At 47.8% G+C, this 13,008-nt stretch overlaps 1 protein-coding gene across 1 annotated transcript in view; it reads left to right on the top strand.

Moving 5' to 3' along the window:
* The first annotated feature begins 2,117 nt into the window (after positions 1-2,117).
* Positions 2,118-13,008, top strand: part of CCDC149 (coiled-coil domain containing 149) — a 90,525-nt gene continuing 79,634 nt past the window's right edge. The window contains 1 exon segment of the mRNA XM_007448799.1: positions 2,118-2,174. Coding sequence (XP_007448861.1) covers positions 2,127-2,174 — 48 coding nt within the window. The 5' untranslated portion in view covers positions 2,118-2,126.

The raw sequence follows: 13,008 nt of genomic DNA, 5'->3' as shown, positions 1-13,008 counted from the left end.
GTTTGCCAGAGGGTAATATATTGGCAGACAGTACCTTTCTTCTTAGCATGAGACATCTATCAGGCTGTTAGGAACAAGTGTTTGGTGCTGAGTTAACCCTAGACATTCAACTCAGGGATGACCTTCTTTCCACCCTCTTGGATTACAAAGAATGGATTAGGTGGCCCAGCTGGTCAGAATACCAGAAGCATTAGCTGTATTCTAGCCCCTTCTTTTTCTCTTGTTCCCTAGAGCACTTGTTTGCAAAACTTTAATGGTAAGGCTTGCAAATCCTCTAGGACAGGGACCGTGGTCTGCAATGCTATTGAATGTGTTCAGGATGAGTACAGGATTTGTACACAACAGGCACTGAATAAAAGTGCTACCTACTAGACTGGCTCCTTCCTGTAGCCCCTGGTCTGCCAGAATCTGCTGTAGAATCTTCTTTAGATGAGGACCCAACAGGTCATGATGCCAGGGCTTCCAGAGAGAGTTCAGGCCATCCAGGCTCCTCATTAGTGGTGTCACCACTTATATCAGTTATCTATTGTTATGTAGTAAACCACCCCAAAACTTAGGGGCTTAAAACAACAACAGCTTATTTAGCACGTGCTCTGTAGGTCAGCAAATTAGGCAAGGCTCAGCTGGGTAGTTCTTCTGCTGACCTCAGCTGGACTAATGCAGGCATCTGTGGCCGCTGGGGGTCAGTGGCCTCACTCACATGTGGTAGTTGGCTGGTTGTTGGCCATGAGTCCTTCATCATCCAGCAAGCTCTTCTGGGCTTGTTTCTATGGTGGTGATCAGAGGTTCCTAAGAGCGTAAGCAAGAATAAGCCCTACTGCACAGGTATTTTACAAGCCTCCTTGTGTAGCACACTTGCAAACATCACGTTAGCCAGAGCAAGTCACATGGCTGAGCCTAAAGTCAAAGACAGTGGGTGCGATGTGGGAATTATCGACACCATTTTGCAAACAGCCAATAAAACAAGGCCAACAATAGAATGCAACATTTCCAACTCCCAGGGGTAATATTTCATTTTCAGGTTTCCAAGAGGCTGGGAAGTGTCTCTGGGAGCTAGGAGTCCTAGTTGAGTCTCTGTTTCTCCACCTTTTCTGATAAATGGAGGTAACATCCATCCTGCAGGATCGATTCAGGATCAACAGGGACTAAAACAAATAGATGTTGGTCGTGATGTGTCCACAACTAAAATGGGTTCACAACTTCTCAACCTACATGCTCATCTCTGCAGGCAGCGCTTCTGCAAGTATGGAAAGCTCACTACTGGTAGTGGTTCAGGACAGGATTTTAGGTGGCTGGGGAAAACCACCTTGAATAATATTGACTCATGTGTGAAGATTCCCCCGTCCTCTGTAATGTAATTCCCTTTTAGCCCTTCCTCTTAGGAGAAAGTCTCAGTTTGATGCTAATATGTCTTCAACACCTCTCTTGACCCATGTTAAGCATCACACTCAGAGCTTTCAGTCCTATTTAGAATTCATTACCGTTTTATTTTCGTTTTTATTTATGACAGCTGATAATTTAAGAAACAGAAATAAACATTAGTAGCTTAAAAAAACATGTTAAATATGTAAGAACATGTGGTTCATTCATCCACAGGTTCAACAAATATTTGTAGGGCACCTACTGTGTGCCAGGCCCTGTACCCAACATTCATCCGAGAGGGAAGCAACCCTCTGCCCAGGTGGGGCTTACATTCTAATGGTGAGAGCCATGATAGTGGTCAGGGAATGGCTGGATTTGGGGATTTACTTTGGGGGACGCCGAGCCGCCTCCCGCCGGGAGAGCAGTAATCCTGCGGTCAGGACCTCGGCCGCCACGAGCGCGGGGTCCGGGGGCTGAGCGGGGCCCGGGGGCTTCGTGGCGCGGTCCTAGGCCGGCTCGGCGGCGGCTGCGGCCCGGCACCGACCGCGGCTCCTCCTCCCCTTCCTCCCGCGGAGGCTGACGTTGAGTCAACAGCGCGGGCGGCCGCAGGAGGCGGCGGCGCGGCGGCTCGGAGGCGCCGGGCCCTCTCGGGGCCGCGCGGGGCCCGGGTGGAGGAGGCGACGGCGGCGGCGCGGCGGGAGGAGGAGGCCGCAGAGGAGGAGGGTGGCGTCCATGAGGCCGGCCCGTGCCTGGAGGAGGAGGCCATGAACGGCGACCGGACCGAGAGCGACTGGCAGGGGCTGGTGAGCGAGGTGAGGCCGAGGCGCCGGCCGGGCGGGATGGGCCGGGCCGAGCGGTCCCCAGCCCCGAGCCCACGCCCCCCGGGAGGCCGAGCCGGGCGCGGACTCGCGGGGGACGCGCACCCCGCGGCCTCGGCTGGCTGCTCTCACGCGCCCCGCCAGGTGCGTCGTTCCTCCCGCCCTTTGCGGTCTGCCCGGGCGCCACTTTCTTTCAGGCCAGCTGGTGCCAGCCTTTGGGGAGGGGCCTTCCCTCCGGGCAGGGCTGGGCACTGGATTGGCGAGAGGAGCGCGGGGATCCGGGAGTGGGAGCCAAGCCCCACCTGCCTTCTCGGTTGCCGCTGTTTTGGAGCCAAGCGATTGGACGCCCAGTACTGAAGCGGAAAGGTGGTGCCAGGGGGAAATACGGGTCCTGGGGCCGCAGCCGGGCCAGGTGGAATCACCTGCAGCGGAGGTTTGGGGGGGAGGGGAGTTCCATAGGGTCCTCAGTAGCCTTCGTTCATTCAGTTATTCAATTAAGTCAACACGTTTACCGTGGGCCTTCTGTGTGTAAGGTGGCGCGCCGTTTATCAAAGGAGTGAAACACTGGTGCAGAAGTCATTCGATCTGTGGAAGCAGAGAATACCGTGCCTCCCCCCCGCCGCTCCCCGGCCCAAAGATTTTGTCAGAAACACCCCTGGGGTCGGCTTTTGGACTCCTATGCTATTCCCTCTTCAGCCCACCCTAAGAATGGTTTGGCCTGGGAGGGGCTGCCTGACTTCTCCAGGTGAGAGAGGGTGCTGGTGTCTCCCTCTCACAGGTATGTTGTTCGTCCTGACTTACCACCATTTGTGATGGCGTTAGCCACTTACCCAGCTGTGCCGACCACGCCCGGAAATTCTCCATTCTCTCCCTCCTGAGAACCATCCCCATCCCCGTCCCCAAGGCCAGCTTGGGCCTCCGTTTTCTTACTTCTATACGCACAGTGCAGGGTGTAATGGTTTGCTGGCTTCCTTCCCACGTTGGGTGCTGGAAGGGAAACGTTGTACCGTCTTTCTCCTTTCACCATTTCCTGGGCCTCCAGGTCAGTCTGATAATAGTACTTAATGTCCAGTGTATGCAAAGCATTGTATTTCTGAAGAGGAATGGACTGTCATAGCTTCTCCCCGAGTTTAGTTTGTTCCCTCTTGATCTGTATGTAATAACTGGACAGTATTATGATATGTTGTCATGCAGCCTGTCCCCCCCCCCCCATCTCCTCTGTCAGGCTTTATGTTAAGGGACAGATCCTCTGGGGATCTTTTCTCTTGGCTCGTCAAGAATCATACCCAGTGATCAAGGAGGCTGGAGGTGGTTCTTCAGGGAAGTCCAGTGCTGGGCTCTGACATAGCAGAATGTTCACTACTCCAGCAAATACTTGTCGAATGCCTATTAGGAGTCAGGTACATTGCTCGGTATTTGGGATACAATGGCCAAGAAGACAGACGACCCCTTCTGCCCTCAAAGAACTCCTGAAGCATATGGTATAGTGTGGAAGGAGAGTCACACCATAAACACTAAGAGAATCCTAAAGGGTAGACTGGGAAGGATGGGAAACCAAAGAAGGAAGTTCTTATTGGCATGGCTGTCCCTGGACCCAGGGTGCCTCTGTCTTGCCCTGACCACACAGTATTGCAGTCTAATGGTCTCCCCACTAGGCTGTGTATTTTATTTGGCTTTGTCCCAGGTGCCTACACGCTGAGCTCCATACACAGCAGGTGCTCAAAAAATGCTTGTAGAGTAAGTCAAGATCCGGATATGGGTCTTTCCGTAGTTGTCCTGCCTATCCCAGCTCTGTATCTCCAGAGTAATGCTGTCTTGCCTTCAGACATTCATTAAAGCTTAGGACGCAGAGGGCACACAGCTCGGGGCTGTGGGACGTGAAAATGAATGCAAGGCGCTTCCCACCTTCATAAGCGCTAACGGCCATTCCTCAAGTCCATCCTTCATATTTAACATTTACACAGCCTCATGCTCACAATGGTATAAGGTAGGAATTATTTTTTATTTTACAGATAAGGAAACTGTGGCCCAAACATGCTAAGGAACTCACTCAGAGCCTCACATCTGGAGGGGGCAGAACTTGAACCCTGGTGCCTGACTCCAGAGCTTGGGATCATTAGGCCACACTTTGTATCTTTTTTTTTTTTTTTTTTTTTTTTTTGCGGTACGCGGGCCTCCCACTGTTGTGGCCTCTCCCGTTGCGGAGCACAGGCTCCAGACGCGCAGGCTCAGCGGCTGTGGCTCACGGGCCCAGCCGCTCAGCGGCATGTGGGATCTTCCCGGACCGGGGCACAAGCCCGTGTCCCCTGCGTCGTCAGGTGGACTCAACCACTGCGCCACCAGGGAAGCCCCACACTTTGTATCTTAATCACCAGTTCATCTGTGTGTATCTTCCCCTAGACAGCAGATTCTCAAAGGAGGGGTCTATGTCTTATTCATCTTTGAATCCTCAGCAACTGGATCATTGTTGCTCAGAGGACAATTTACAGATCATCAGAGTCATTTTGGGAGCAAAGAGTACAAAGAGTCACTTGGCATATGGGGGAAAAAATACAAGTTTCTGGGTCTCTCCCCAAATCTACAGTAGTGCACTGAATTGTGTTCTTCCGCCCATGGATACATCTAAGTCCTAACGTCCCAGTAGCTATAATAAGCCCTTATTTGGAAACAGGGTCTTTGCAGATATAATCAAGCTAAGGAACTCAAAATGAGATCATCCTGGATTTAGGATGGGCCCTAAATCTAATGATTAGTGTTCTTATGAGAAAGTAGAGATAGATTTGAGACACAGAGATACAAGGGAGAAGGCTATGGGGAAGCAGAGACACACAGAGAGGAAGTCCACATGAAGAGGCAGAAACTGGAGATGGGCAGCGACAGCCAAGGGCTGCCAAGGGCTGCCAGCAGCCACCAGAAGCTGGGAGAGGCTTGGAATAGATTCTCCCTCAGAGCCTCCGGGAGGAACCAATCCTGCTGACACCTTGATTTTGGACTTCTGGCCTCCACAACTGTGAGAGAATACATTTCTGTGTTATAAGCCACCCAGTTTGTAGTGATTTGCTGTGGCAACCACAGGAAACGAATTCCCTTACTTCATGAAAGTGCCTAGGGGTGTAGCCCCAAATCTGCTTTTGTTGCAAAGGGAGCTCACCAGGGGATTCCCCTGCACACTGCCATTCAGCTGCCTGGGCTTCCGTGGGCGTGGAGAAATCGTGTTGGCCCTAGGCAAGTAGGATTCAAGGAAGAGAATGGTCCGTCGCTAGTGGCGTTTGAAAGTGACTTTGGAAGCCAGTGGAAGGAACTGGGGATGGCATCACTACACATGTGACCTGGGTCAAATGGGCCCCAGTCTGTTTCTACAGAAGTCCCCGGTTTTACCTCCCACCCTGGGTCCACACTCCATGGCCCTTCCTGCCCAGAGACCTGTGCTCTCTTTCAGTCAGTTTGCTTCTTCGGCTTGCCTCTGGGAAGCAGTTTTCATTTAAATGATCCTATAGAGATCAGTTTTCTTTTCATATTTTTAGCATAACAAGCTGAAATTACAGCCTTCTCTCAGGTCCTGAAGTAAACACGGCCATGCATGTAAAAGGAGTGTGGCTTCTGTTCTATTCTGGAAATTAAAAGTCTGGGGAGGGGGAAGCATTCTTCTCATCACCACCTGAGGTGATCTTTCAAATCTGGGGGAAATCTTGCAATGCAGTCGTGCAGACAATCCATAGCTTTATTTCTAAGATAAAAATCCTGGTCATCTCTCAGCCTACTGCCCTATGATAAGCGATGACTAATTCAGTTTCACTATTTGAATTTTGGTGAATTAATTAGATAGCAATCAGTCCTGTATTCCGTGAGCATGCTGTATGCAGTGACTAGGAGGCAGATATAGAAGATGGTTAAGCCTGGGCCTCTGCCCAAAGTAGAGCCGCTGACATTTGGGGAGGGAAGCTGAACAGGCTTGCAGTCTGAGCCTGTGGATAAGGGCGCAGCTTTGGGTCTTGTTTGTTGACTGAGAACTGAGAGTAAGTCTTGGGTCTACTTCTTGGTGCAAAACCCAACCCAAGCAGGTTCAGCTCAAAGGGAATTTATCAGCTGATATTGTGGGTTGAATTGTGTCCCCGAAAAGGTATGTTCAAGTCCTAACGTCCTCCCCGCAATACCTGTGAATGGGACCCTATTTGGAAACAGGATCTTGCAGATGTTCTCAAGATGAGGTCATTTGAGTGGGTTCCTAATCCAATGACCAGTGTCCTTATAAGAAGAGGGAAATTTGGATGCAGAGGTGCACAAAGGGAAGACGATGTGAAGACACAGAGGAAAGAAGGCCGGGTGACGACAGAGGCAGAGATTGGAGTTATGCTACCACAAGCCAAGGAAAGCCAAAGATTGCTGGCAGCTACCAGAAGCTAGGAGGAGGCAAGGAAGGGTCTTCCCCTAGAGTCTTATTAGGGATCCTGGCCCTATCGACACTTTGATTCTGAGCCTCTGACCTCCAGGACTATCAGAAATTAATTTCTATTGTTTCAAGCCACCCAGTTTATGCAGTTTGTTACAGCAGCCTCTAGCAAACTTAACACAGCTGCCGTGACTAATCATTCCAAGATAGGGGTGGTGTGGGGCACAGCTGGATTCAGTGCTCAAACAGATGCTTTCTCTCCATCTTAGGCTCTGCTTGGGGCCTGACTTCAGTCTCAGCCTCCCACCCTCTCAAGCTCCAGTCCAGAGGGGAAGACAGAAACTCTTTTGCAGGAGATCCCATAGAATCCCAGGAATCACTCCCTTTGCACCCACTTAGATCCCTCACCTGCCCTGGAAGAAGTTACTCAGGAGCACAGTGACCTGTCTCAGGCCTGCAGTTGTGCACGGGGCCCTCCCCAGGCCACATGGACTGCGAGTGGGTCAGGGGCGTGGGAACAATTGTCAGAAGAAGGGGAATGGGTGTTGAGAGAATCACCGTGCCATGCAACTCCTCTGAGCCTCATTTTTCTCATCTTTAAACAGAATCATAAAGCACCTACTCATAGGTGCTCTAATTGTGAGGATCCAGTGAAATCATGCTCGTTAGTGTTTTGCTGTCTGCCTGGCAAGCAGTAAATGTTCAGCAAACATTAGTACAGTGAGGGTGGAGCTCAGGGCACAAACTCAGGTGTTCACGAACTGAAAACTTAATTTTGCTATAACACCTTAATTTTGATTACAAACTCCCATTGTAAGGCTGGGAGCGGGGAACATAATCGGGATTGGAATCACGCCTCTGCCTGAACTTGTATTTGAGTTCTAGGGGTGGTAAGTAGGATTCAGCCATTGGCAGGGCTGATGGGGTAGGGGGCACACAACTGATCTGGGCTATTTTTGTTTAGCCACACTCTCCTCATTTCAGTCTAGCATCTGGTCATTGGTCACTGTCAGTCACTGTTGTGTCTGCACTTGTTCCCCTCTTCTGGCCCTTTGGTGTCTGTACCAGACCCATGCTACTTTGGGTGAATGAAGAACAAGGTGATATACTGCTACTCCACTGCTCTGGGCATGGGGGGCTTTGCTCCCTTGCCCAAGGTGGGGGAATTCGGTCGTGTTCTGCTGTCTCTGAATCACTCCTGAGCTGAGGGAAACTTTGAGAAACCATGGTGCAATTTTCCGCATAGACACACCACACCACACCAGGCTGGGTCCAGGGAATTGGGGATTATTTTTTACTTCCTAAGAAAGAAGGGTATATTTGTTAGGGTAAAGTCTAAGCCACTTAACAAAGATACCTACTCCCAAAATATATTGTTTTCAGTGAGGGAGATATTTAGGTCTCTTTCGTGTCATAGTGTGGTGGTCCAGGCTGGGAGAGCAGCCCTGCTCCATGAGTCATTTAAGAACCCAGGTTTCTCCCATCTTGTTTCTCTACTGTTTCTTAGGGGATGGTCCTCAACTGTACAGTTAAAGCTAGGTTGTTGCCGTGTTTCGTCCCAGCCCATGGAAAGGGGAAAGAGCGTAAGGGGAAGTCCAGGGCAAAGGGCTTTTCTTTAATTAGGGATGACTAGAGAGCTATACGTATCACTTCTCACATCCCATTTGTCTGAGTGTAGTCACATGGCCACATGTAGCTGCAAGGGAGGCTAGGAGATGTCATCTTAAGCTGGGTATGCCCAACTTAAATTTGGGAGGGTTCTATTACAAAGTTAGAAAGGTATACAGGACAGGAAAAACACAAACTTATAAAAGGAAAAAAAGGATAAATTGGACTTTATCAAAATAAAAAATGTCTGCTCTTTGAAAGACTCTGTTAAAAAAAAAATGAAAAGACAAACCACAGATGAGAAATTTTGTGCAGAACACATATCTTATATCCAGAATATACAGAGAACTCTCATAACACAATAGTAAGAAAACAATCTAATTTTAAAAATGGGCAAAAGAGTTAAATAGACACTGCACTAAAGAAAAGGTTCAGATGGTAAATAAGCACATGAACAGATACTCAGCATCATCAGCCATCAGGAAAATGTAAGTTAAAGCCACAATAAGATGCCACAACACATCTGTTAGAATGGAAAAAGAGACACAGAAATAAAAAATGGGAAAACCAAGTGCTGATAAGGATGCAGAGTGACTGGAAGTCTCCTACGTTGCTAAGGGAATATAAAGTGATACAACCACTTTTGAAAACAGTTTTACAAGTTCTCATAAAGTCAAACCTACACTAAACCCAACAGCCCAGCAATCCTACTCATAGGTGTTGACCCAAGAGAAATGAAGATACGTGTCCACACAAAATCCTGTATGTGAATGTTTATGGCAGTTTTATTTATAATTGCTGAAAACTGGAAACACAACAGTGTCCACTAACTGGCAAGTGGATAAATTGCTACATCCACATCATAGAATCCTGCTTAGCATTAAGATGCAACAGACTACTGATGCATGCAAAAACATGTCAAGTGAAAGAAGGCAGAGAGACTCAAATGCACCGACTGTAAGATTCCACTTACATGAAATTCTTGAAAAGGCACAACAAAAAGGACAGAAAAACCAATCAGTGGTTGCCAGAGCCTGGAGTGAGTGAACAGATTGACTGCAGGGGAATACGAGGGAGCTTTTTAGAGTGATGGACATAATCTATGCCTTGACTGAGTTCATGGCTACATGATTATATAAGTTTGTGAAAATCCATAGATCTGTACACCTCAAAAGGGTGATTTTTTTTCCCTATGTAAATTATACCTCAGTAAACTTAAGTCTTTAAAAAGGGGCGGAATGGGTATTGAAGACAGTCATCGCTATAGAGAGCTTTACTCTTTACCTCTCTGATTCCCCAGCTCATCAGGTTTCCGTCACAACTAGCCACGGCCCCTACATCTAAGTCCCACTGTCCTTACTCCACTCTCCTGACACTGGGCTGATAAGTGTTCATTCTTAGACATTCAGTGATAACCAGGCTCTCTTTCCTTGCAATCTGTCTGCCTTTTCCTCAAATTTGGAGATCTTTTCTAGTCTTTTGGAGAGTCATGGGGGAGGGAGTTATGGGGAGACTCTTCTTTGCTCTGGTATCTTCTGGTGAAGGACAAGGCCTTCAAAACTGAAAAGCCAGTCACTTTGCTACCAGTGTTCTGCTTAGCGCTCTCTTCCTTGGAGAAGGAAAAAATGTCTGGCTTTTAAAAGGGAGAGAGGGGCTTCCCTGGTGGAGCAATGGTTAAGAATCCACCCGCTAATGCAGGGGACACAGGTTCCAGCCCTGGTCCGGGAAGATCCCATGTGCCATGGAGCAACTAAGCCTGTGCACCACAACTACTGAGCCTGCGCTCTAGAGCCCATGAGCCACAACTGCTGAGTCTGCGTGCCACAACTACTGAAGCCCGTGTGCCTAGAGCCTGTGCTCTGCAACGAGAGAAGCCACTGCAATGAGAAGCCTGCACACCGCAATGAAGGGTAGCCCCCTCTCTCTGCAACTAGAGAAAGCCCGCGTGCAGCAATGAAGGCCCAATGCAGCCAAAAGTAAAATAAGCAAATTTATTTTTTTTAAATATAAGTAAATAAAAAATAAAAGGGAGAGATATGTGGAGAGAAACAGGGTAGCAGTTATAGAAATTTGAGGCAGGGTAAATAGAGTACCATTTAATATTTCAAAGCATTATTCACATTCATAATATTAAATGAAAAAACAGTGCAAAATAATGAACAATATATCTTAGATACATATGTAGCCAGTTGGTGAAGCTGAAGAAGTGGGGAAAAGCTTCTTAGCAGAAGTAGAACTTGAACTGGGTCCCTCCGCTTTGGCTGAAGAGGGCATGGCGGTGGTGACAGGAAGCAGGCCTGAGCACTGGACTGGTGGTTGGCCTTTGAGGAAATGCTCCAGATAAAGCCTGAAACTAGTGGGTTGAGGTATAGCAGAAATGGAGGTTGGATAGCCAGGGTAGACCAGATGGTGAACAACTTCAAAAGCAAGACAGAAGGGTGTACTCTAATGTAGCTGGTAATAGCCTCTGAAAGCTTTTTTAGCTGGAGTGTAAGTTGATGAAAATACTTGGGAAAGATTCATTTCCACTGAACTCAGTAATCACCGAGCCTTTGTCATTCACAAGGCACTGTGCCAGGCAGCGGGAATATAAAGACAAATTTGGTAGCTCTCCCAGGAGTCAGGGGAAGACAAGTGAAGATGAGCTACCAGTAATCTAGTCTTCTCTGTCACCATCAATATTCCCAATTACCTCTATTGCACCTAGGTCATACCACTTATCATATGGTTCTTTGATAAACCCTTGACTTGTCTCTCTCTCCACTGGGCCCAAAAGATCTTGAACTCCTTGAGGGTAGGGACCGCATGATATTAATTTGTGACCTTAACACTTCACACTGTACCTTGCCCTTTGTAGGTACTCAGTGAGTGTATAATATGTGAATGCTTGAATATTTGAATAAATGAAGCGATAAGGAGTTATGGCATCAGTGGAGAGAGAGAAAAAGGGATGGCTATGAGACAGATTTTAAAGGAAGACCCATACAGGATTTCATAGCCAATTGGATCAGGAAGATGCAATAGCATGAGTCCAAGATGACCCTCGAAGTGTGGCTGGAGAGTGGTGGTGATGGGTCTGACGGAGGGTTGGGGGGTGACTGAGTCTGGTGAGAAGAGGACAAGTTCTGCTTAGAGCTCTGCACTGTTCAGAGTTTCCTAGGAGTGCTTGAACTCTTGCGAGGAGAGCTTAGTGCTTCCTGGGAACATTTTTGATGAGCAGCTATCCTCATAGTGGCAGGCTAATTTTAGAGTAAGTTTATTAAAATTAGCATGTGGGGGAAAGTGAGCACAACTGCTATTTTTAAGTAATGGGATTCATGTTCTCTCCTGTGCAGGGAAATTCGCATATGTGCTTCTAAAATTGACAATTATCATGTTAAAAAAAATTAATTTAGTGACTTTCACATTGAATAAAATACATTGGCTGAAGATAAGAAGAGGACTTTGGCTAGTCCCTGAATGAAAATGACCAGAGTGAGCAACGTTTCTTACCCACTGCCTGGTTTTCCACCAATAAAACCATAGGGGGGCTTTGGGTACCTCCTGGCAGAGGACTTTGCTTAGCTGAGAGTCTGCATCTCTTTCTGGTCCTTCAGGTAAAAGGGCACCAGTGGTAGGGGACACCTGGTCCCCAAGGAACACAAACCTTTGGCAGATTTTTTATTTTGAAGTCTTCTCATTTTCATTTCACTTCTTCTGGGCTACTCTGTTTCCATTACCTTATGGTATTTTTATTGTAATGAACATCTTAAGTTTGTTCAAAATATCATATCTTCTTCAAGCCAATATACCTTCTATACGACTAGCCTATTAAACTACCTTAAAAAAGATTCTTCACCAGGACCTCTTACTCAGAAGCCTTCAGTGGCTCCCCATTACTCGGTATTCAGGGCCTGCCCCAAGCTGGCCTATCTTTCTAGCCTTATGCCTCATTTTCCCTCATAAATTGGTTGTTCCAGCCAAACTGATCTGTTCTGCATTCTGGCTTCTACTTTATTATCCTGACCTCATCTGGGTGGGCCTTCCACTTCTTCCCTGACCACAGCCTTTACCAGTCCTTCAAGATGGAATAGACACCAACATCCTTCATAAAATCATCCATGACCACCCAAGCTTGAAGTGAGCTCTTCATCCTGTTGCCTTATGTGGTGTAGCTTACAAACCACTCATGTAGAATTTACATGCTCCCTGAGAAAGGAAAGGACCTTCTCTGTGTGTGGATCATCTTAACTCCTACACAAATTAGTGAGCTCCTAAGAGGAGGGACCATGACCACCTGTGTTGGGGTAGGAGACAGGAGTTCTAGAATGATGAGGCTTCGTGCTATGACTCAAGAGGTGCAGGACCTGAGTGAGGATACTGAGAGAACATCCCCCAGATGACCTAGTTCTGGCCCATTTGATTTCACATTCTCATTTATGGGAAGAGAATCTTGGACGTGCCTGCCCACCTATAGTTTATTAGTGACAGACACACAGGTGGGGGGGTCAGTGATGTCAGGATGGATCCATCACTGTGATAGGTTGGTCGGTTGGCATGAAAGAAGAATGAAGCACAGCCCGGAGGTATTTCAGTGAGACAGGTGGATAGCAAAGAAGGTCAACTATGTTGTGTTGTGTTGTGTTGCACACAACTATGTTGTGTGCATAGCCTTGTGCTTTGCAGGGGAGTTCCTTTGGATTGGGGGATTGAGGAAGGTTCTTGATGAGGGTAGCACTTGGGCCAGGAAGGTTAGGCAGGATTTCTGCAAGTGGAAATGTAAAGGAAAGGTGTTCTAGGCAGAAGGAATGGAGATAGCAAAAGTGCAGAGATGGCAAAATACAGGGCTTG

The sequence above is a fragment of the Lipotes vexillifer genome, unplaced genomic scaffold (genome assembly GCF_000442215.2).
Source record: "Lipotes vexillifer unplaced genomic scaffold, Lipotes_vexillifer_v1.1 scaffold100, whole genome shotgun sequence".
Lineage (NCBI taxonomy): Eukaryota > Metazoa > Chordata > Mammalia > Artiodactyla > Lipotidae > Lipotes > Lipotes vexillifer.
This window is presented reverse-complemented; position numbering and strand designations above follow the sequence as displayed.